Source organism: Ranitomeya imitator, chromosome 2 (genome assembly GCF_032444005.1).
Source record: "Ranitomeya imitator isolate aRanImi1 chromosome 2, aRanImi1.pri, whole genome shotgun sequence".
NCBI lineage: Eukaryota > Metazoa > Chordata > Amphibia > Anura > Dendrobatidae > Ranitomeya > Ranitomeya imitator.
In genome coordinates this window covers 24,380,410-24,406,514 of record NC_091283.1, presented here as the reverse complement: position 1 = coordinate 24,406,514, position 26,105 = coordinate 24,380,410, and the positions used below count along the sequence as shown (strand labels likewise).

Below are 26,105 nucleotides of genomic sequence, written 5' to 3'. Positions count from 1 at the left end.
GCACAACGCTAGTGTGAACGTAGCCTAAGGTATTTCAGCTAACTGTTGGGCGGCTGTATCCTTCCGCCACCTATGAGTGGGGAACCAATCTATCACCAGATGCCTATGACATCCTGTTATATTTAAAGGGGCATTCCATCTCACAGCTCTTCGTATAAAGAAGTTCTCCTCCACATAAAAGCATACAAACCAAACTCCTTTGGCGTGCACCAATCCTCTGTCCCTCACATACAAATGGATAAGTGCATTTTAATGAAGCTCCAGTGAGAGAGAACAGGTTCTGCAGACTTCCTGCTCTGCGAATTCTGTGACTTACTGATAAATGTTTAACTTTTATAGCATGTCCCCAGCTGCAAGATTATCATTCCCCGGCAGCCACTGCCAGTGACCAGACTGGAAGCGGTAAGTCCTATTTATGGGGGGTTCTGTGACTGGCAAACTACTGTGTAGATCAGGGCGCTGGTGGAGCAGAACTGAGTGAAGCTGATCCCCACAATACTGGGGGCGACAGGTCACAAGCAGGTGAGCAATGTGGTGGAGGAGGTTATGACATCCTGAGATCAGGAGGTCTATGGTCCATCTACCATGTTGTAGATCGAGAATCGGTAATGTCATGATATAGCACTGATGGCATGAGATTTCTCAGGTGGGGGTGACAGGACACTATAGGGACCCTACAAACCCTATACATCCTCCTTCATCCATAACCACAAATGTATTCAGGTTTAATATTGTACATAAATAACAGTGACATATAACCTCTGAATAGTAGTGCAATACAGTCCCTAACAGTGCCATATAGTCCCCTAATAGAAGTACAATGAAGGGTATAAATAATATTTCCATATAGTCCCCTAATAGAAGTGCAATGAAGGGCATAAATGATAGTGCCATATAGTCCCCTAATAGAAGTACGAGGAAGAACATAAATAATGGTACCATATAGTCCCCTAATAGAAGAACAATGAAGGGCATAAATAATACTGCCATATAGTCCCCTAATAGAAGTGCAATGAAGGGCATAAATAAAAGTGCCATATAGTCCCCAAATAGAAGTACGAGGAAGGACATAAATATTAGTTCCATATAGTCCCCTAATAGAAGTACAAAGAAAGGCATAAATAATGGTACCAAATGGTCCCCTAATAGAAGTACAGTGAAGGGCATAAATAATACTGCCATATAGTCCCCTAATAGAAGTACAGTGAAGGGCATAAATAATACTGCCATATAGTCCCCTAATAGAAGTACGAGGAAGGACATAAATAATAGTACCATATAGTCCCCTAATAGAAGTACGAGGAAGGACATAAATAATAGTGCCATATAGTCCCCTAATAGAAGTACGAGGAAGGACATAAATAATAGTGCCATATAGTCCCCTAATAGAAGTACGAGGAAGGACATAAATAATACTGCCATATAGTCCCCTAATAGAAGTACAAGGAATTAAATAATAGTACCATGTAGTCCCCTAATAGAAGTACAGTGAAGGTCATAAATAATAGTGTCATATAGTCCCTTAATAGAAGCACGAGGAAGGACATAAATAATAGTGCCATATAGTCCCCTAATAGAAGTACGAGGAAGGACATAAATAACAGTGCCATATAGTCCTGTAATAGAAGTACAATGAAGGATATAAATAATAGTGCAACATAGTTTGATAATGGAAGTACAATGAAAGGCATACATAATAGTGCCATATAGTCTCCTCATAGATGTGGAACGCCCGCCAGGGCCATGGTGCTCTCGTTACCGGGCCCGGTACTTAAGGGGATGTGTCACGACGGCGACCCGGTCCGTAGCCCTGGGTGCCCATGTAAAAGGGAATTTGTGTTCATGACCCCACCTGTGGTGTTTGGTCAGTGGGGACTGACGCTGCTTAAAGGGGTCCTCTGGGGTGATGTTATGGCTGCTAGATGGAATAACTTCCCACAGGTGAAGTTTGGTCCCCAGGGCTGCCGGTGTATAGATGAGGATGGTGAGTGGTGCAGTAAAGAACGGAGGACACAGGTTTGCAGTCTCTTTACCTGGTTTACTGTAGGCTTCAGGCAGCCACAGTCCAGGGCACCAGATCACAGGTACAGGCAGGGTCCGGCCGGCTTGGAAGCAAATTCAGAGTCCCCTTTACCAAGTGGAGTTAGAAGTCTTCCTATCAGCACGGTGATATTGTATTCCCTTACTGCCTATGGCTTCTGGCAAGGTCCTCACAGTTCTCTCTGTCCTCCATGAAGGTTAGGACACAAACCTGTGTAATAGGTGGCTCAAGCCTTTTTACAGGATCTCTATCACGACCTGGGTTGTATGTGCCACTGTTCCTCCTGGGTATTAGGGCGGACAGGTTACCTGTAGTCCAGCTGTCCTGCTGGTTTCTAACAACCTCGGTCTTTTGGCTACCGGAATCTGCGCTCGGCCAGGGAGGTAGCCCAAACGCTGCTATGCTCCCCTGGTGTCACTCTTTTGTGTTCCACTCTCCTGCACGCTCACTAACGCTGTTCTTCCTTCTCTATTCTCTCTTTCTCCAGGAGCTGCAGCAACTCTGGCTGCACAGCCCCTTCAGCCCTTCCGACACTCACTGTCTGACTGCTCTCTCTGACAGACTGCCCCTTTTACCTTCCCTCCAGACCAGAATGTATATTAGGGAAGTTCCTGATAATCCGGGTTCAGAGCTCCCCCTTCTGGCCTGGAGTGTGAACATGTTGTGTGCATTGTGATTACCTGATAAAAGAGATCTTCTTTCGCTTCCAAGCTTGACATCACTCTCCCCGTGAGGAAAGCAATGCCACTGTAACAACCAGGACGCTGGGGTGTTACAGATGCACAATGAAGGGTATAAATAACAGTGCCATACAGTCCCCTAATAGAAGTACAATGAAGGGTATAAATAACAGTGCCATATAGTCCCCTAATAGAAGTACAATGAAGGGTATAAATAACAGTGCCATATAGTCCCCTAATAGAAGTACAATGAAGGGTATAAATAAAAGTGCCATATAGTCCCCTAATAGAAGTACAATGAAGGGTATAAATAACAGTGCCATACAGGGCCGGCGTCAGCACCCGGCGTACCCGGGGGTTGTGCTGGGGCCCTCGCGAGACAGGGGGCCCCATTCAGAGCCGGTGTTAGGGGCAGGCAGCTGCCAGTGCCTAGTGCCCCACTCCCCCAGGGGCCCTCAGCTAGCGGCACATCACGCAGCTGCTATGGGGCCCCTGTGAGGCAGGGGGGCCCGCCTGTTACAAGCGCCAACTCCCCCACTTCCGCTTTGAACTTTACCGGCGTCTGCGGGTAAAGTTCAAAGCAAATGATGGACTAGAGAGCGTCACCTGACGCTCCCTCTCCCATCATTCCCCACTCTGCCTCTGACACTGCCGCTGCGGGTGCGCGATGACGTCATCGCGCACTTGCTGTGTGTCAGGCAGTGCAGCGGCAGCCGCCGAGACCAGAGCAGGAAGGGAGCAGCACGGCGCGGGAACGTTGAGAGGTGAGGAGTGTTTTTTGGTTTTTTTTTTTCGTTTTTTTTTAACTATAAGTGAGTACTGGACTATGGGGCCATTCTTGGGGGGAGGGGGGCTGTGCTGTATACTACATGTCTGTGCTATATACTACACGGCTGTTCTACATAATACATGGCTGTTCTATATACTACATGGCTGTGCTATATACTACGTGGGCTGTGAGATATACTACATGGGCTGTTATGTGCTACGTGGCTGTGCTATATACTACATGGCTGTTCTATATACTACGTGGGCTGTGTTATATAATATGTGGCAGTGCTAGATACTATATGGGCTGTTATATGCTACGTGGACTGTGCTATATACTACATGGCTGTGTTTTATGCTACGTGGCTGTGCTATATACTATGTGGGCTGTGTTATATGCGATCATGAATCGTGGTATGTGTTAAAGGGGGGGCCCATTGAGACTCTTTCGCCCGGGGCCCTCAAAAACCTGGAGCCGGCCCTGGTGCCATATAGTCCCCTAATAGAAGTACAATGAAGGGCATACATAACAGTGCCATATAGTCCCCTAATAGAAGTACAATGAAGGGTATAAATAACAGTGCCATACATATAGTCACCTAATAGAAGTACAATGCATTGCCACATTGTCCCCTATTGGTAGCACCATAAAGTCCCCGATTAACAGTGCCATATGGTTCCCTAACAGTGCCATATCTCCCCAGTGGTAATACAATGCAGCGCCCAAACTGTAGCACAAAGCAGTTTATACATAACAGTGCCACATAATTTCTTAGTAGTGCTATGTAGTCCCCAATTACCAGTGCCATATAGCCCCCAGTAAAATACAATGCTGCCTCCAAATAATAGTACAATGTGGTTCCTAATTAACAGTGCCAATTCAAAACACAAAAGTTCACTGCAGCCCCTAATACCATGGACCCCGGCAGATTGTTGGTGATATAACTGAGGAAGGTCGGAGGGGCAGTCGCTTGTCCAGTTCTCGGCTCTGACCGCTCACCTTCAGATGTTACCTTCACTATAGGACTCCTTGCTTCTCTATGACACATTTTTACACTAAGCGCTTGTCAGTTCAGACATTTTATGGCCGTACTGGAGATACCGTGCTGGAATAAACTAGTTACCGGTGAGACAGTGACAGAAGGTGACATCAGGGATGTCTGCTGGAGGATGCACAACAAACACTCGTGGCTTCAGATTTCAGGTGATTTCTGTTGAGGTGAGTCAGGGCCTTAGCCGGGAGTTAAGTTACGCCATGCCAACAGTGAAGTTTGAAGGTGGAAACATCATGGTGCGGGACTGTTTTTTCGGTATACGGCACTGGCAAACTTCATATAATTGAAGGAAAGATGAATGGACAAATGTACCGAGGCATTATTGAAATAAATCTGCTACCTTCTACTAGGATGATGAAGGGAGGGTGGACATTTCAGCAAGACAATGATTCCAAACACACAGCCAAAGAAACTATCAATTGGTTTCAGTAAAAAAATAAATAAATAAAACTGCTAGAATGGCCGAGAATCCAATAGAAATGCATGGAAGAAACTAAAACTCACAGTTCATAGACGGAGCCCACAGGACCTTAAGGAGGTGAAGAGTGTTTGAGTGGAAGAATTGGCAAAAATCACACCTGAACAATGCCTGCGACTAGTTTCTCCATGCAGGAGGCGTCTTGAAGCTTAATCTCCATCAAAGGCTTTTGTATGAAGTATTAACCCCTTAACGACCGCTGATATGTCTTTTAATGGCGGCAGTTAAGGGTACTTATTCCTCAGCGCCTCTTTTTAAAGGCGCTGAGAAATAAGTGAATAGCGATACCCATTGTTTGAAAATCTCTGTGATCTAGGCTACTGGGGGTAGCTTAGACCCCAGAGAACATGTTTCGGGTCAGTTTTTACCATCCCCACTCTCGTGATTACTGTTATTCACCCCCCATCCCCCGGCCCTCCACGTCATCTTCCCGGAAGAAAATGGTGGGCGCATGCGCAGTACACGCGCCAAGATTGCCAGCCAACACCCGGCAACAATATGAGATTTTTCCAATTGGTTCATTTTGATCACAGATAGACCCTATCACAGTGATCACAATAAAATAAAAAATAGTAAATCAAACTCCTCTTTGTCACCCCCTTGTGTTGGGGTTATTGTTATATTAAGGTTAGGGTTGTGTTGGGGTTACGGTTCGGGTTAGTGTGGTGTTGGGGTTATGGTGGTGTTGGGGTTATGGTTGTGATTAGGGTTAGGGGTGTATTGGGGATAGGGGTGTCTTAGGGTTGAGTTAAAATTGGGGGGTTTCCACTGTTTAGGTACATCAAGGGGTCTCCAAACGCGCCATGGCGCCCGCCATTGATTCCAGCCAATTTTGCGTTTAAAAAGTCAAAAGGTGCTCCCTCCCTTCTGAGCCCCGACGTGTGCCCAAACGGTGGCTTTTCCACACATGCAGGGTATCGGTGTACTCAGGAGAAATTGCACAACAAATTTTGTGGTCCATTTTCTCCTGATACCCTTGCGAAAATGAAAAAGTTTGGTTCCAAAGTAAATTTTTGGTGAAAAAAGTAAAATGTTAATTTTTTCCTTCCACATTGCTTTAGTTCTCACGAAGCACCTGAAGAGTTAATAAACTTCTTGAATGTGCTTTTGCTCACCTTGAGGGGTGCAGTTTTTAGAATGGTGTAACTTTGTGGTATTTTTTTGTTATATTGACCCCCCAAACTCACTACAAATGTGAGGTGGTCCCTAAAAAAAATGGTTTTGTAAATTTTGTTGGAAAAATGAGAAATCGCTGATCAAATTTTAACCCTTACAACATCCTAACACAAAAAAGTTATGTTTCAATAATTGTGCTGATTTAAAGTAGACATGTGGGAAATGTTATTTATTAAGCATTTTGTGTGACCTGTCTGTTGTGAATTCTGCTCTTGGGTTCCCTCCAGTGGTTGTTGGTGGGAATGCAGTTGTCTCTGACTCGCAGTCCTGGCCAGGTGTATCGGATAATTACAATTCTGACTGGGATAGTTAGGTGTGCTGGATCCTTTAGCCCTGGACAGTTGTCAATGTTTTTTTGGAAGTATTGGTTCTCTGCCTGGCCTCACCTGTTTAGCTGCCAATTTCAGCAAAGATAAGTGTTTTGTTTTTGTATCTGTGGCACACTGTTGTGTGCTTGTTTCAGTTTATTCCTGCTCTGTTTGTAGGATTCACTGGAGTTGCAGATATACGCTCCTACATCTTTAATTAGATGTAGGAAGTTTTTGTATATCCTGCTGTGGATTTTTTGAAGGGTTTTAATACTGACCGCACAGAACTCTGTCCTATCCTGTCCAATCTAGCTAGAGTGGCCTCCTGTGCTAAATCCTGTTTTTTCTGCCTGTGTATGTTTTTTCCTCTCCTACTCACCGCCAATATTTCTGGGGGGCTGTCTATCCTTTGGGACTTTTCTCTGAGGCAAGATAGTATTCCGATTTCCATCTTTAGGGGAATTTAGTCCTCCGGCTGTGACGAGGTGTCTAGGTGTGTTAGGTACACTCCACGGCTACTTCTAGTGCGGTGTTAAGTTCAGGGTTGCGGTCAGTATAGTGGCCACTTTCTCCAGTGAAAGTTCTCATGCAGCTCCAAGGTCACCGGATCATAACAGTACAACTGGCCCACAATGAGTTAATTGCATCTCAGAAGAAGGGAGGAAAGATCTTGAGCCATTTTTTTTCTCCAGTCTGTTTTGTCTTCTCCTCCCTCTTTATCTCTGGGTGGCTGAAGAGCCTTGTGCTAGCATGAATGTTCAGGAACTAGCTTCTCGTATAGACCAGCTTGCTGCTAGAGTACAGGGTATTTCTGATTACATTGTTCAGACTCCTGCTTTAGAACCGAAGATACCTACTCCTGATTTGTTTTTTGGTGACAGGTCCAAATTTTTGAGTTTTAAAAACAACTGTAAACTGTTTTTTGCATTGAAACCTCGATCCTCCGGTGATTCCATTCAACAAGTAAAAATCATCATTTCCCTGCTGCGTGGTGATCCACAGGATTGGGCATTTTCCGTGGAATCTGGGGATCCTGCTTTGCTTAATGTAGACTCCTTCTTTCAGGCGTTAGGATTACTGTATGATGAACCTAATTCGGTGGATCAAGCTGAGAAGACCTTGTTGGCCCTGTCTCAGGGTCAAGAGGCGGCAGAATTGTATTGTCAGAAATTCAGAAAATGGTCTGTATTGACTAAATGGAATAATGATGCTTTGGCGGCAATTTTCAGAAAGGGTCTTTCTGAATCCATTAAAGATGTTATGGTGGGGTTTCCCACACCCTCCAATCTGAGTGATTCTATGTCTCTGGCCATTCAGATTGACCGGCGCTTGCGGGAGCGCAGAGCTGTGCGCGCTATGGCGTTGTCCTCAGAGCAAATTCCTGACCCAATGCAGTGTGATAGGATTCTGTCTAAAACAGAACGACAAGGGTTCAGACGTCTCAATAGGTTGTGTTATTATTGTGGCGACGATTCCCATGTCATTTCTATCTGCCCTAAGCGGACAAAGAGGATCGCCAGTTCATTTACCATCAGTACTGTACAACCTAAATTTCTGTTATCTGTGTCCTTGATCTGTTCATTGTCATCATTTTCTGTCATGGCGTTTGTGGATTCAGGCGCCGTCTTGAACTTAATGGACTTTGAGTTTGCCAGGCGTTGTGATTTTCCCTTGCAGCCTTTGCAGAACCCTATTCCTTTAAGGGGCATTGATGCTACACCCTTGGCTAAAAATAAGCCCCAGTTTTGGACACAGGTGACCATGCGCATGGCGCCAACCCATCAGGAAGATTGTCAATTTCTGGTGTTGCATAATTTGCATGATGCTATCGTGCTGGGTTTTCCATGGTTGCAGGTACATAATCCTGTTTTGAATTGGAAGTCCATGTCTGTGACTAGTTGGGGTTGTCAGGGGGTTCATAATGATGTTCCTTTGATGTCAATCGCCCCTTCTCCCTCTTCTGAAATTCCGGAGTTTTTGTCTGATTATCAGGATGTATTCGATGAGCCCAAGTCCAGTATCCTTCCACCACACAGGGACTGCGATTGTGCTATTGACTTGATTCCAGGCTGTAAGTTTCCTAAGGGCCGACTTTTCAACCTGTCTGTACCTGAACATGCCGCCATGCGGAGCTATATTAAGGAGCCTTTGGAGAAAGGGCATATTCGGCCTTCTTCTTCACCATTGGGAGCGGGGTTCTTTTTTGTTGCTAAAAAAGATGGTTCCTTAAGACCCTGTATTGATTATCGCCTCTTGAATAAGATCATGGTCAAGTTTCAATATCCTTTACCTTTGCTTTCCGATTTGTTTGCTAGGATTAAGGGAGCTAGTTGGTTTACTAAGATTGACCTTCGGGGGGCTTATAATCTTGTTCGTATTGTCGGGGTCGTCACGACAATACCCTTCATCCACCAGTCATTCCAAATCAGATTAAGAGCATTGGTACCGGAGTGAAGGATGAGTCAGACAAAATGCTGGTTCAAACTCATTGCATGCTCGTACTTCCACACGTAGTGGGAACGTCACAGCAACTGGACTTTATTTCCTGATACACAACATTATATGACCTATTGGGGGAAGGTGTGCAGAGGGCGGGGTTAGGCGGGGTTTAAGCAATATATCTAGTATTCAGTCCTTCTGGTTGGTCTGACGTCATATGATGGATCCTCCTTCCTCCACGTCACTTTAAGTTTCCATTTCTCCAGAAACGATACTTTAGCTTCAGAAACGAAAGTAGATTCTTGGCATGAACAAAAACTAAGGCAAAGGTGAATACTGGCAGCCATCTTAAATACAATTACATATGCATTAGCAAGCATGAAGGAAAAACTTATTGTTTCACAGCATAAGAATATATAAAAGTACAAAAGTGTATAAAGACATATATTTTCACCTTGACAGTATTAAGCAGGGTGATGAATGGAAAACTGCGTTTAATACGCCCAAAGGCCATTTTGAATACCTTGTGATGCCATTCGGACTCTCTAATGCTCCATCTGTTTTTCAGTCCTTCATGCATGATATCTTCTGGGATTATCTTGATAAATTCTTGATTGTATATTTGGACGATATTTTGATTTTTTCCGTTGATTGGGAGTCTCATGTGCAGCAGGTCAGGATGGTATTTCAGATCCTTCGTGACAATGCCTTGCTTGTGAAAGGGTCTAAGTGTCTTTTTGGGGTGCAGAAGGTTTCCTTTTTGGGCTTTATTTTTTCTCCCTCGTCTATAGAGATGGATCCGGTTAAGGTTCAGGCCATTCATGATTGGATTCAGCCCACATCCGTGAAGAGCCTTCAGAAATTTTTGGGTTTTGCTAATTTTTATCGCCGTTTCATTGCTAATTTTTCCAGCGTGGTTAAACCCTTGACTGATTTGACGAAGAAGGGCGCTGATGTGGCGACTTGGTCCCCTGCTGCTGTCTCTGCCTTTCAGGAACTTAAACGTCGTTTTACTTCTGCTCCTGTGTTGCGTCAACCGGATGTTTCTCTTCCGTTTCAGGTTGAGGTTGACGCTTCTGAGATTGGGGCAGGGGCTGTTTTGTCTCAGAGGGATCCTGGTGGTTCCTTAATGAAACCGTGTGCCTTCTTTTCCCGTAAGTTTTCGCCTGCTGAACGCAATTATGATGTCGGCAATCGGGAGTTGTTGGCTATGAAGTGGGCGTTTGAGGAGTGGCGACATTGGCTTGAGGGAGCTAAGCACCGTATTGTGGTCTTGACCGATCATAAGAATCTGATTTACCTCGAGTCTGCCAAACGGTTGAATCCTAGACAGGCTCGATGGTCCTTGTTTTTTTCTCGTTTTGAATTTGTGGTCTCGTACCTTCCGTGTTCTAAGAATATTAAGGCTGATGCCCTCTCTAAGAGTTTTTTGCCTGATTCTCCTGAGGTCTTGGAACCGGTCGGTATTCTGAAAGAAGGGGTGGTCCTTTCTGCCATTTCTCCTGATTTACGACGGGTTCTTCAGGAATTTCAGGCTGACAAACCTGACCATTGTCCTGTGGGGAAACTGTTTGTTCCTGACAGATGGACTAGTAGAGTGATTTCTGAGGTTCACTGTTCCGTGTTGGCTGGTCATCCTGGCATTTTTGGTACCAGAGACTTGGTTGGTAGGTCCTTTTGGTGGCCTTCTTTGTCGCGCGAAGTGCGTTCTTTTGTGCAGTCCTGTGGGACTTGTGCGCGGGCCAAGCCTTGTTGCTCCCGTGCTAGTGGGTTGCTTTTGCCTTTGCCGGTCCCTGAGAGGCCCTGGACGCATATTTCTATGGATTTTATTTCCAATCTTCCTGTTTCCCAGAGGATGTCGGTTATCTGGGTTGTTTGTGACCGATTCTCTAAGATGGTTCATTTGGTGCCTTTGCCTAAATTGCCTTCTTCTTCTGATTTGGTTCCATTGTTTTTTCAGCATGTGGTCCGTTTGCATGGTATTCCGGAGAATATTGTGTCCGACAGAGGTTCCCAGTTTGTTTCTAGGTTTTGGCGGGCCTTTTGTGCCAAGCTGGGCATTGATTTGTCTTTTTCTTTTGCATTTCATCCTCAGACAAACGGCCAGACCGAGCGAACTAATCAGACTTTGGAGACTTATTTGAGATGCTTTGTTTCTGCTGATCAGGATGATTGGGTGGCTTTTTTGCCATTGGCAGAGTTTGCCCTTAATAATCGGGCTAGTTCGGCTACTTTGGTTTCGCGTTTCTTTTGTAATTTTGGTTTTCATCCTCGGTTTTCTTCTGGGCAGATTGAGCCTTCTGACTGTCCTGGTGTGGATTCTGTGGTTGACAGGTTGCAACAGATTTGGGCTCATGTGGTGGACAATTTGGTGTTGTCTCAGGAGGAGGCTCAGCGTTTTGCTAACCGTCGTCAGTGTGTTGGTTCCCGGCTTCGGGTTGGGGATCTGGTTTGGTTGTCTTCCCGTCATGTTCCTATGAAGGTTTCTTCTCCTAAGTTTAAGCCTCGGTTTATTGGTTCTTATAGGATTTCTGAGATTATTAATCCGGTGTCTTTTCGTCTGGCGCTTTATTGCAGAAATATGTGGAGCCCATTGTTCCCTCTATTGATCCTCCGGCCCCTGTTTTGGTTGATGGGGAGTTGGAATATGTTGTTGAGAAGATTTTGGATTCCCGTTTTTTGAGGCGGAAGCTTCAGTACCTTGTCAAATGGAAGGGTTATGGCCAGGAGGATAATTCTTGGGTTTTTGCCTCTGATGTCCATGCTGCTGATTTGGTCCGTGCCTTTCATCTGGCTCGTCCTGATTGTCCTGGGGGCCCTGGTGAGGGTTCGGTGACCCCTCCTCTAGGGGGGGGGGGGTACTGTTGTGAATTCTGCTCTTGGGTTCCCTCCACTGGTTGTTGGTGGGAATGCAGTTGTCTTTGACTCGCAGTCCTGGCCAGGTGTATCGGATAATTACAATTCTGACTGGGAAATTTAGGTGTGCTGGATCCTTTAGCCCTGGCCAGTTGTCAATGTTTCTTTGGAAGTATTGGTTCTTTGCCTGGCCTCACCTGCTTAGCTGCCAATTTCAGCAAAGATAAGTGTTTGGTTTTTGTATCTGTGGCACACTGTTGTGTGCTTGTTTCAGTTTATTCCTGCTCTGTTTGTAGGATTCACTGGAGTTGCAGATATACGCTCCTACATCTTTAATTAGATGTAGGAAGTTTTTGTATATCCTGCTGTGGATTTTTTGAAGGGTTTTAATACTGACCGCACAGAACTCTGTCCTATCCTGTCCTATCTAGCTAGAGTGGCCTCCTGTGCTAAATCCTGTTTTTTCTGCCTGTGTATGTTTTTTCCTCTCCTACTCACCGCCAATATTTGTGGGGGGCTGTCTATCCTTTGGGGATTTTCTCTGAGGCAAGATAGTATTCTGATTTCCATCTTTAGGGGTATTTAGTCCTCCGGCTGTGACGAGGTGTCTAGGTGTGTTAGGTACACTCCACGGTTACTTCTAGTTGCAGTGTTAAGTTCAGGTTTGCGGTCAGTATAGTGGCCACTTTCTCCAGTGAAAGTTCTCATGCAGCTCCAAGGTCACCGGATCATAACACCTATCTCTCTGATTTAAGGGGATAGAAATTACAAGTTTGAAAATTGCAAAATTTTCAAGGTTTTTGCCAAATTTCCATTTTTACACAAATAAACGCAAGTCATATCAAAGAAATTTTACCATTAACATGAACTACAATATGTCACGAAAAAATCAGTGGGATCCGTTAAAGCGTTCCAGAGATATAACTTCATAAATGACAGTGGTCAGAATGGTAAAAATTGGCATGGTCATTAAGTACCAATTTGGCGCTTTCACTAAGGGGTTAAATACATTTCAGCAAGAGTGTTCAGTACTTTTCCCTGTGACATTTCTCATTGTTACACATAATTTATAGACAGCTATGGTTTGATTTCTTAGCCTGTCTGGATTGGATGGGTTGTTACCGACATCTGGTGATACTTTCATGTCAATAGCACTTGTAGAAATATATTAATTAATATATTAATATTCAATAGAAAATCAGTGGCGTGTTAAACACTTACTACTGTATGCGCTGTATTATACACTGGTGGCCCCTGTGTAAGAACAATATACAGTTGTATGAAAAAGTGTTTGCCCCCTTCCTGATTTCATATTCTTTTGCATGTTTGTCACAGTTAAATGTTTCCGATCACCAAACAAAAGTAAATATTAGACAAAGATAACACAAGTAATCACAAAATGCAGTTTTGAAATTAAGGAATTTATTATTGAGGGAAAAAGAAATCCAAACCTAAAGGGCCCCGCGTGAAAAAGTGATTGCTCCCCCACCCACTTTAAAACATAAATGAACTGTGGTTTATCACATCATTGGGAAGCTGAGTTCACATTCCCTAGCCACAACCAGGCCTGATTACTGACACACCTGTTCTCAATCAAGAAATCACTTAAAGGGAACCTGTCACCCCATTTTTTCGATATGAGATAAAAATATGGTTCAATAGTGCCTGAGCTCTGCTTTACAACAGTACCTTTCATATCCCCCGATTCCCCACCTTTGCTGAGAAAATACCTTAGTAATCTCTCCGTTTTTGTATGTAAATTACCCCGATCTGGTCCGATGGGCGGGGCCTAGTCGCGATCTCTCCCCACACTCCTCGGCGTGCTTGACGTAACGAGATCTGTGAATAGCACAGATCCCGTTTAGTTTCTGCACGTGCGCGTTGAATTGGCCTCTAGCGCTTATGCACAGAATGTCAAGGAAAATGCCGGCGCATGCGCAATAATGAGTTGTATGCTTTGCCCACTGTAGGGCAAAACATACTGCGCACACGCGAGAGGCCACTTCAATGTGCAGGCGCAGAAAAACAGCGCCAACACAGGACAAGAGAAATTAATGCGTAGAGCAAGGCAGGAGGTGGGGAGAAACGGCAAATAGCCCCGCCCATCGGACCGGAACAGGGTAATTTACATACAAAAACGGAGAGATTACTAAGGTATTGTCTCAGCAAAGGGGGTGAATCAGGAGATATGAAAGATACTGCTGTAAAGCAGAGCTCAGGCACTATTGAACCATATATTTATCTCATATCGAAAAAAAGGGGTGACAGGTTCCCTTTAAAGGGAACGTGTCAGCAGGTCAAAGTCCTGACCTTAATCCGATTGAGATGCTGTGTCATGACCTTAAAATGGCGGTTCATGCTCCGAAACCCACCAATGTGGTTGAATTACAACAATCCTGCAAAGAGGAGTGGCCATAGCTCCTCCAGAGCGTTGTGAAAGACTCATTGCCAGTTATCGCAAAAGCTTGATTGAGTTGTTGCTGCTAAGGGCGAACCAACCAGTTTATTAGGTTTAGGGGGGGCAATCACTTTTTCACACAGGACCCTGTAAGTTTGGATTTCTTTTTCCCTTAATAATAAAGACCTTCATTTATAAACTGCATTTTGTGGTTACATTGTATAATATTTACACTTGCTGGTGAGCTGAAACCAGAAACTGGACAAACATGCAAAATAATAGGACATCAGGAAGGGGGTGAACACTTTTTCACACAACTTCATGGGCCCTTTGCAGTCCAATAGCTGATAATAATGCACTATTCCGCCTGCTTTGAAGGAGGTCGTGGCCTCCAGACCTCTTGGGCCCCTGTATGACTGGGCAGGTTGTACCAGTCTGCCCCTGGTATAATCCGTTTTATAGAAGAGACATGGTGCACTCGTAGTTGATTTTTTTCCCCTGTGGTGCTTCATCATGTACTTGTCTTTTCATCTGTTTATTATTCCTGATGACTGTAGGAAATTGATATTTCACGCCGGCATCTTTGACATGTTAAACAATGCAAACTCCCAATTCTCCACTTTCTAATGGGGGACTCAGACCCTTACACACCTGATGCTAATGGGGTGTCTGAGGACAGCTCTGGAGCTGCTGTCACGGCTGGTATTATACTGCCATCTAGTGCCGCTCACAGCTATGGCAGCGGGTCCATATGGACAAGAAACAGATATGAGAGACACAGGATCTTGCAATGTCCACATCACCTAAACAGGATACAAGGACTAATACACCCAGCATTTTATGAGGTGTTTGCAGAATACAAATTTCTCCTGATTTGCGGCTCTTCAATAATCTATCATACTACATAATAATGTCAATATTACATTACTGAAGAGCAATTACCAAACGGACCTGCAAGGGGCGCCCCACTCTATATGTCCTATGATAGAAGAATAGCCTTGAAGACTTGCGACCCCTGTTGAATACATGAAATGTGTCACCAGATACCACTGACTCTCACTTGTTGCTGCACCCACAGTCCTCATCACGTAGGACTGTTTGGTCCAGCCATGGTCCCTGCGCAGATCTTTGTATCTAATCCTGCTTCTCGTTTTTTGCCTTAGTCCTCTTACCCTAAGTGTATGGCCACTTTCCAGATGCACATGCACAATTATCTGTCATCTGATTATTTGCACGGTGACTTTAACCACTAAAAGGACAGAATAGAATGGATTTTGGAAGTTATGGTAGCATCTGCAGTGATGACCACCATCCAGGTTCACATTATTTACCAGAGCACAAGTCAAGGATTCTTTTTCCAGGAAATAATTTTACTTGAATATTCCTCTTAGACTAGTTTCACACATCCGTTTTTTGTTTTCAGGCTAAATCCGGCCAATTTGTAAATAAACGGATCCGGCGCAAATTGTGAAAAACTGATGCACCGGATCCGTTTTTTAGCTGGATCCGGTCTTCTTTAATGCACATGGATTTTTTTACTTCCTGGCTCCGGAGAGGGGGGGGGGGGGGAGAGAGAGAGGCACAATCCGGCGCTAATACTACTCTATGGGGAAAAAAACTGATCCGTTTTTTCCAAAAATTGCTGGATTGTGCCTGAAACAAAAAGCCTGATGTGTGAAAGTAGCCTTACAGGGAATTGCCGTCTTGTTCGTGACCCTATTGGTGGCAATGGAACTCTTCTTCTATGAACTGGAGCCAAATTCCTGTGTGGTGAATTGTCGATCACTTTGTTCAGAGATAGGAAAAAGTTGGAGAAGTCATCATGATGCCACCTGATGATCCCATGGTAAGATTCCTGGGACGTTCAAGTGCTCCACATCCCGTGTGTAGTCCTGCTTCTGTGTGGTTCGCCCCCAAGGGCTAGGGGAACTCGGTACCGGGTCCTTCGGTTCTCGGGGGGATGTCACAGTGGCTGACCCGGTCTGTGGCCCTTGGGTTGTCCGAGTTAAAGGGGAAGGTCTTTAAAGGGATATGTTCGAAACGCCACCTGTGGTTTTCGGTCAGGGTGACCGACGCTGCTTAGGGGTCCGCTGGGGTGATGTTATGGCAGCTAGATGGTATACCTTCCTACAGGTGAAGTATGTCCCCAGGGCTTCCCATTGTGTAGATTGTGGATGGTGAGAGGCGCAGTGAAGAAAGAGGACACAAGGTTGCAGTCTGTTTACCTTTTACTGAAGGTTTCAGCATCCACAGTCCAGAGCACCAGATCACAGGGCAGGCAGAGTCCGGCCGGTTTGGAGGCAAATCCAGAGTCCCTTTATCCAGCTAGAAATCAGTAGCCTTCCTCTAGCGCATGGGTGTTGTAGTGCCTTACTGCTGAGCCTCTCATAAGGTCCTCACAGATGTTGTAGATGTTATGTCTCTCTCATTGTCCCCCAGATGGATAGGACAAACCCGTATGACCAGTGGCTTGAGGCTTTTTACAGGGACTCTATCATGCCCCAGCCTCTCGTGGGTGCCACCTTGCCTCCTGGGTGTAGGGGTGGATCAGTAACTTGCAATTAGCTGTTCTGCCGGTCTCTGGAGCAAGGCATAAAGGACTGTTGCTCCCTCGGTGTTCCGGCTACCGGGATCCTGCGCCTCAGAAGGAGGCAGCCTGTGTGGGGCAGAACTCCTCCTGGTATCCACTCCTTTGTTATGACTTCTTCACCCTCTCTACAATACAGTTCTCTTTTCGTGTCCTTTCTTAGGAACTGCCGCACTTAGGGCAGGCACAGCCCCGTTTCCTTCTGTCTGGATTTCTGACAGGCTCCCACCCCTCTCAGGGACCAACTACCTGAGCAAAGCTCAGCCAGCAACTCTTTAACTTCCTCTCCAGGTCACCAGTTTTACCTAAGTGTGAAGAGTGCCCTAATAAATAGGAGCATAGCTCCCCCTGGTGGCCTGGAGTGCGAAATGTGTTGCATGTTTGTGTTACCTGGATTCTGTTGTCATTTTTTGCCTCCAAACGTAACATCACTCCCCCCTAGAGGGAAATGACATTACTGCAACGACCAGGACCCTGGGGCGCTGCATGTGCAATAAACATCATTCCATAAAAGGGTCTCTGTGGTGGACAGTCATAAAATTAGGACGAGATCTGATCACCACGTGAGTACAGACAAAAAAAAAATCACAGTTACATGTAGGTGGGGACACAATGAGGAACATATGGAAGTTGTTATATCTAAAAGCAAATTCAAGTCTGTCATACTCGGGCATAAATATGACAATTGTCACAGGATCGAAAGAATACTGGAGAACAGTAGAAGTCCCAGAAGATTGGAAAAGAGCAAATGTTGTCCCTGTCTTCAGAAAAGGAAAGAAGATGGAGCCAGGCCTTTTCTATACCAGGAAAGATCTTTGAACAAATTATTAAATGGCATGTATGTAAGTATTTGGATACGAATAAAGTAATTAATCGGAGCCATCATGGGTTTGTACCAAACAAGTCATGCCAGACTAATCTAATTTCCTTCTATAATGGAATCACTGACTGGGTGGATCAGGGAAATGCGGTAGATATAGTATATCTCAGCTTCAGCAAAGCATCTCATACTATCCTTATTGAAAAAATTACCAAGTATGGGATTGACAAGGCTACAGTTTGGTGGATTCATAACTGGCTCTGTGATCATACTCAAAGGGTGGTAATAAATGATTGCACATCCAATTGAAAGAGTATTTCAAGTGGGGAAAACAAGGCTCTGTCTGGACCCCAGTGTTGTCCAATATTTTTATAAATGATCTAGATAAGAGCACTGAAGGTAAACTAGTCAAATGGCTAACTAACTAGAGAAGACAGAGAAAGGATTCAGAAGGATCTAGATAAGCTTGAACAATGGACAGCGACTAAAGGCCCCGTCACACATAGCGACGCTTGAGCGATTCCGACAACGATACGACCTGTCAGGGATCGCTCAAGCGTCGCTATGTGGTCGCTGGTGAGATGTCAAACAGTGAGATCTCACCAACGACGCAGCAGCGATGCGGCGACCTGTAGCGACCTGTACAACGATGCTATTTCATGACGATTCAATGGGACGTCCTGTCAGCGAGGTCGTTGGTAAGGTGTCAAACACAGCGATGTGTGTTACCCAGCGGGACCTCAACGATCAAAAAATGGCCCAGGCCATTCCGACACGACCAGCGATCTCACAGCAGGGGCCTGGTCGCTGCTACGTGTCACACATAGCGAGATCGCTACTGAGATCGCTGTTGCGTCACAAAACTTGTGACTCAGCAGCGATCTCGCTAGCGATCTCGCTGTGTGTGACGGGGGCTTAACAGAATGGTATTTAACAGGGAGAAATGCAAGATTCTACATATGGGCAAGAAAAACAAAAATTACATGTACAGAATGGGAGGAATAGAACTAAGCAACAGCACGTGAAAAAGACTTTGGTATACTAATAGATTACAGACTGCAAATGAGTCACCAGCAAAAAAAAATGCAAACAGTTCTAGGATGTATTAAGAAGTATAGAGCCTAGATCACATGAGTTAATTATCCAGCTCTACTAATCCTTGGTCAGGCCTCATCTGGAATACTGTGTCCGGTTCTGGGCACCACATTGTAAAAAAGACATTGAAAAACTGGAGCAAGTTCAGAGAAGAGCAACCACGATGGTGAGCGGACTGCAAAGTATGTCCTACAAGGAATGGTTAAAGGGTCTGGGAATGTTTAGCTTGCAAAACAGAAGGTTAAGAGGAGACTTAACAGCTGTCTTCAAATATCTGAAGGGCTGTCACCGTGTAGAGGGATCATCATTATTCTCATTTGCAAATGGAAACAAGAAACAATGGAATAAAACTGAAAGGGAGAAGATAAAGATTAGATATTAGAATAAAACTTTTTGACCGTGAAGGTGATCAGTGAGTGGAAGAGGTTGCCAAGAGAGATTGTGAGTTTTTCTTAAATTGAAGTCTTCAGAGGCTGGACAATCATCTGTCTGAGATGGTTTAGTGAACCTTGCATTGAGCAGGGTGTTGGACATGAGGACTCTGGAGGTCCCATCCAACTCTAACATTCTCAGCAAACCAAAGCACAACATTTTATGATTCTATGAATCTGGTCCAGTGGTAGTGGGGCAGAGAAAGCCACTGCCAGACACTTCTGTCACTTCCAGACTCCTTTGTCCCCTCCAGACTCTTCTGCATCCTTAAGACTTTTCTGCCCCTCCAGACTCCTCTGTCCCTCTACACTCTTCTGTTCCCTCCAGTCTCCTCCAGACTCCTCTGTCTCCCCACAGTTCGGTCTGAAACGTATAGGACAGTACTAAATGTTCACTAGCCAACTTTTTAATGCATTGAATAAGGACAGATGGTTTTTAACTTTTGGTAGATGCAGGAGAACAATTTTGCATATACATGTTTGGGAGTTATGGCAGACAGGCAGTAGGTCTGGATGGGAAATGGTACATGAGATCAGTAGACAAACCAGATTTTTGCCAAAGAAAGCAGGTCAGAAAAAAAACCTAGCAGCTTACTGTTACCTAAGGGGTAGTGATGAGCAAGTGTACTCGTTGCTCGGGTTTTCCCGAGCACGCTTGGGTGACCTCCGAGTATTTATGACCGCTCGGAGATTTAGTTTTCATTGCGGCAGCTGAATGATTTTCAGCTACTAGCCAGGCTGAGTATATGTGGGGGTTGCCTGGTTGCTAGGGAATCCCCACATGTAATCAGGTTGGCTAGTAGCTGTAAATCATTCAGCTGCCGTGATGAAAACTAAATCTCCGAGCAGTCATAAATACTCGGAGGTCACCCAAGCGTGCTCGGGAAAAACCGAGCAATGAGTACACTCGCTCATCACTACTAAGGGGTTTTATTTCTCAGGCACTGGGGAGGTGGGAAGAGTCCTTCAGAAGCCTGGGCAGGGTGGACATTGGCTGGAGAATGAGTGTGAGTCTAAAGCTGGCCAAGAGGTCCCTAAAACTAGCTTTGATGAGCAGGATGCAGGCCAAGGAAGATCAGACCTGAGGAATGAGGGATGACAGTGGAACATCGACCACAGAAGAGCATACCTGGGCAGTGGTAGATGACAGCAGGAAACCAACCACAGAAGACCAGACCTGGGCAGTGGTAGATGACAGTAGTACAACAGCCACAGAAGACCAGACCTGGGCAGTGGTGGATGTCAATGAGACAACAGCCACAGAAAACCAGACTTGGGCAGTGGTGAATGACAGCAGGACAATGGCCACAGAAGACCATACCTGGGCATGGTGAATGACAGACAGACAATTGCCACAGAAGACCACACTTGCACAGTGGTGGACGACGGTAGCACAACGACCACAGAAGTCCAGACCTTGGCAGAGATAGATGAAAGCAGGATGTCAACGACAGAAGATCATACCTAGGCAGTTGTGGATGACATCGAATGAAAGTGTTAGAATCTGTTTTTGTTTTTGACCATCCGCCATCTTGTGGTTTTCTGGCTGCTGGTCTTTTTCCCCTGGTGCTGGGTTGTCTTAGATCAGGTGATTATATCACCCTTTGTTACCCAGCACCTGCCTCCCATTCCTTGCTGGACAACAGTGTTAATCCGCTAGAGTTCTGGCTAGGTGCTTTGATAGCTTTCTGTGTTTGATATTGTGTAGTTCTGGGATCTCTGGTTCTGCTATCTTTAGTTTCTGTTTTCAGTTGGTTTCTGCAGCCATCTCTGTGTTTTCTATTAGGAGGTGACCTGTTTTTATAACCAGTCCTTAGATATTTCAGGGACCTCCTTTCCCCTATCTATAGGTCTTCACTGTGATTAACCTAGGATCGTCGGTGGGTCTATTCACAAGGAATGGGTCGCCCACTCCATCGTAGTGTATCAGCCTAGTCTCAGTGCAGGGTCAGTTTTCCCCCTTCTATCCTGTAACTATGGCCACAGAAGATCAGATTTGGGGAGTGGTGGATGACAGTGGGTTAACAGCCACGGAAGATAAAACCTGTGGAGTTGTGGATGACATCAAGACAACGACAGAAGACCAGACCTGGGCAGCAGCAGATGACAGCAGGATGCCAAACAGAAGATCATACCTGGGAAGTTGTAGATGACAGTTGGACAATGGCCACAGAAGACCAGATGTGGGGCATGTTGTATGACAGCTGGACAACAGCTGTGACACCCCAAGAGTTCGGTTGTCACAGTGGTATTGCCTTCCTCACGGAGAGGGTGATGCCATGCCTGGAAGCGAGGAAAGATCCCTTTAACAGGTAACATGTACATACAACACTGTTCTGACTCTATGCCAGAAGGGGGAGCTCTGATCCAGTTTGTGGGTGGCTTCCCTATATATATTCTAGCTGGAGGAGGAGTTAGTTAGTCAGGATTCAAGAGAGCTGGAGCCATGCAGACATGAGGTTCTGTAGCTCCTGAGCGCAAAGCTGGGGCCATGCAGACATGAGGTTCTGCAGTTCCTGGAATAAGCAGAAGAGAGAGACAGAGCAGTCTGTAGGAAACTGTGAGGGAGAAGAAGCACAGTAGAAGTAAGGAGCTGGAAGGGAGCTGCAACTGAGCTCCCTCCACGCTAAAGCGCAAGAAACCGGTGGCCGGAAGACCGAGGTTGTGGGGGTAACTGTATGCCCCATAGCAGAAACTGGCAGGCAGGAGATTTCAAGTCACCTGTCCACCATTAACACCCAAGGCACAGCAGCACATACAGCCCGGAGTTGCAACCAGAGACACCTGTAAAAAGTATCGAGTTGCCTGCCATGCAGGTAGGGTCCTACCAAAAGGGACAGAGAGAAAGTGAGGACCTTGTATGAAGCCTTAGGCAGCAGGGGACTACAACACAGTGCAGTAAGGAAGGCTTCAAACCCCACCTGGCTAGGGGGATCTCTGAATCGCTTCCAGGCTGGCCAGACCGCACCGTCACCTGTGATCCGTACCCTGCACTGTGGCTGCCTACTACTAGTAGAAGGTAAAGAGACTGCAACCTTGTGTCCTCTAAATCTTTCTGACACTACATCGGAGACTACACTTCACCTGTGGGAAGTCATACCATTGAACGCGTTTCGAACACTAAGGGTATGTGCACACGTGGATTTTGCTGCGGATCCACAGAGGATTGGCCGCTGCGGATTTGCAGCAGTTTTCCATAAGTTTACAGTACCATGTAAACCTATGGAAAACAAAATCTGCAGCGCACATGTTGCGGAAAAAAACGTTTATTCCGCAGCATGTCAATTCTTTGTACTGATTCCGCTGCTCCATAATAGGAATCCGCAGGTGTAAAACTGCAGGTGGAATCCGCGGAAAAAATAAAACACGGTAAATCCGTGGTAATTCTGCAGTAAATCCGCAGTGCGGATTTCCTGCAGATTTACCAAAATTAGTGCGGAAAAATCCGCACACCTTTCTGTAACGTGTGCACATAGCCTAAGAAGGACTAAGAACACCGCGTGTGTTCGAAATGCGTTCAGTGGTTCATGGCTGGACTTCTATGACGTTTGCCGGTCACTTGTGAGCAGCTTTCCATTTTAAACATGTTGAAATAACAATTGTTGATTTTATTTCCGGAGCTGGATCCCCTTCTTGTCTTCACTTACAAGCTTCAGCGTGAGGCAGAGACGCCCTTCCATGCTCGGATCTTCCATGGACTATGAGAAATGTTTCTACAAAGGTGAGCTGAAAAAAATCTTTTTCTTTTTCAAGTCATACTATCCCTGCTGCAGTGCCATTATCCCCAGAGGACCCCTTTAAGCAGTGTCGGTCATCCCTGACCGAATACCACAAGTGGTGTCACGAACATCATTCTTTAGACTTTATTTTTCCCACTTTAAAAACCCCTTTTATTGGACACCCAGGGCCACGGACCGGGACACAGCCACCTTCACCACCCCTTTAAGAACCAGCCCAGTTCCGAGTACCCCACAACCCTAGCGGGCGCTCCACAGCCACAAAAGATCAAGCCTGGAGAGTGGTGGATGACCGCGGGACAATGAATCCAAAATACCAGATCTTGGCAGTGGTGAATGACAGTAGGACAATGGCTACAGAAGACCAGACCTGAGATGTAGTGGATGAAGGTGACCTGCCAGCCATTGGTAGTAACATGATGTCCCTTTAAGACATGTGTTTTGTGCAGATGATCCCAGGTCCTGCTGCAGATAAGATGGGAACTTAAATACTTGATCTTGTCTCAACTTTAGTTAATTAAATGCAAAAAATAAATCCAAGATTTTGTGTGAAATATCCGGAGCAGGAAACAGAATCACTGAGGATCTTGTACCTGGACACAACTTTAGTTTGCTCCATTTGTGCTGAATTCACCATAATGCCCGGGCCACATGTTGCTGATACAGCCAGTGGTGCCGTTTGTGGGGTTTGGGTTGTTCTGCTGTTTTTCTGGACGTTGCAGACTGACATGTGGACCATGACCTGGACGTTGGGCATCATGTGTAGGGTGACGCCCCGGGTCCTGGTAGTCACAGTGACATTGCTTTCCTCACGGGGAGAGTAATGTTACACTTGGAAGAGATGAAGGATATCTATCAGGTAATCACAATGCACACAACATGTTCACACTCCAGACCAGAAGGGGGAGCCCACACCCTGTTTATGGGTGGCTTCCCTACATAAATTCTGATTTGTAGGGAAAGGGTGAGAAAGAAAGTGAGTTACAGAGAAGAGTGCAGACCGACATAGAGTGTCAGAAGGTCTGAAGGGGCCCTGTCGTCTGAAGTACTACAACCCCTGGAGAAAGAGACATACAGAAGGAAAGAACATCGTCCATTGAGCGTGCAGGAGAGCGAAGCACAGGAGAGTGACATCAGGGGAGACCAGCTGCGAATGAACTATCTCCCTCTGAATCGCAGCTCACTGGTAGCCGGAACACCGAGGTTGTAAGGGACTCTAAGACTTACAGCAGAGACCGACAGGACAGCTGAACTGCAAGTTACCTGTCTGCCCTAATACCTAGCAGGCACAGTGACACATTGAGCCCGGGTCATGATAGAGATCCTATATAAAGGCCCGAGTCACCTGCCATACGGGTTTGTGTCCTATCCTATATGGGGGACAGAGAAGAACTGTGAGGACCTTATGTGAAGCCATAGGCAGTAAGGGACTACAACACCACCGTGCTAAAGGAAGGCTTTCATCTCCAACTGGTAAAGGGGACTCTGGATTCGCTTCCAAGCCGGCCGGACCCTGCCTGAACCTGTGATCTGGTGCCCTGGACTGTGGCTGCCTGAAGTCTTCAGTAAACCAGGTAAAGAGACTGCAAACCTGCGTCCTCGTTATTTACTGCCCCATTCACCATCCTCCATCTACACACCGGGAACCCTGGGGATACACTTCACCTGTGGGAAGGTATACCATCTAGCTGCCATAACATCACCCCAGAGGACCCCTTAAAGCAGCGTCGGTCACCCAGACCGAACACCACAGGTGGCGTCACGAACATAAACTTTATTCAATTCCCTTTTACATGGGCGCCCAGTGCCATGGACCGGGTGGCCACCATGACATCCCCCTGTGAACACCGGTACCGGGTACCCCACGGCGACTCATGTAATGACTCTTGGTTACTGTCTGTGGCTTCTCTTTGTGGAAAGTTGAAGAAACATCTGAAAAATGTACTCTTCGAGCTGAGGACAATGTGGTAAAGTCTGAGAACCGCAAATAAAGCTGCAGTAATCTGCAAATCAGTACAGATCAGCTCTGCTGCTGCTCAGAGAAAAGATTCAGCTAATTGGAAAAATAACTATATCACATAAAAAATACCAGGGCACGTTATTTACATTATTACACTGCACCACTACAGAAAATCCACTAAAACTGCAGATAATGAAATAACACTGCAGATAACGCACAAGCACTGCAGATCTATCTATATAATTGTCTAAGGGTCACTTCCGTCTGTTTGTCTATGTCTTTCTGTCTGTCTGTAACGGAAATCCCGCGTCGCTGATTAGTAACGGGCACAGTCCGGCCGCGAATTCGCCCCTTCCTACTCTCCGTCAGTACCCCCTCCCTACTCCCCTCCAGTCAGCGCTCACACAGGGTTAATGGCTGCATTACACCTCGTTATGCTGCGGTGTAACGCAGTCTGTTAACGCTGCTGTTAACCCTGTGTGACCAACTTTTTACTATTGATGCTGCCTATGCATCAATAGTAAAAAGATCAAATATTAAAAATAATTTTAAAAAATCATTATATACTCACCTTCCGGTGCCTTTCCCGCTCCTCGCGACACTCCGGCCATGCATTGCGGTATCGCGAGATGATGACGTAGCGGTCTCGCGAGGAGCATCGCTAATCGCCTCGCCTGGATACGGGGGCCGCCGGAAGGTGAGTATATAACTATTTTTTATTTAAAAAAAAAAAAAAGAGAGGCAAATACCAAACCTCAATTATAAAAAAGAAAAATTGGAGGCACACTGTTTGTAGTGAAAAAGAGATTTTTTTAATCAGCCCAGAAAGCTGATTTTTATTTTAATTCTTTTTTTTAACAGGGATATGGTGCCCACATTGCTGTATACTACGTGGGCTGTGTTAGATACTACGTGGGCTGTGTTATATACTGCATGGGCTGTGTTATATACTGCATGGGCTGTGTTATATACTACGTCTCTGTGCTATATACTACGTGGGCTGTGCTATATACTACGTGGCTGTGCAATATATTACGTGGCTGGGCAATATACTACGTGGCTGTGTTATATACTGCGTGAGCTGTGCTATATACTACGTGGGATGTGCTATATACTACGTGGCTGTGCTATATACTATGTAGCTCTGCAATATACGCGGCTGGGCAATATACTACGTGGCTGTGGTATATACTACGTGGCTGTGCTATATACTATGTGGGCTGTGCTATATACTACGTGGCTGTGTTATATACTACGTGGGCTGTGCTATATACTA

The 26,105-nt window shown here is 45.6% G+C and overlaps 1 protein-coding gene across 2 annotated transcripts in view; it reads left to right on the top strand.

Moving 5' to 3' along the window:
• Positions 1-287: 287 nt before the first annotated feature.
• Positions 288-26,105, top strand: part of EXOC3L2 (exocyst complex component 3 like 2) — a 66,991-nt gene continuing 41,173 nt past the window's right edge. The window contains exon 1 of one of the 2 annotated variants that reach the window (XM_069746187.1): positions 288-402. Coding sequence is in view for 1 of the 2 variants with exons in the window: in XM_069746184.1 (XP_069602285.1) it covers positions 22,840-22,853 (14 nt within the window). In the remaining variant the exon portion in view is untranslated. Of the gene's footprint in view, positions 403-22,776; positions 22,854-26,105 lie in introns of those variants that run through there. The other variant, XM_069746184.1, reaches the window with a different exon arrangement.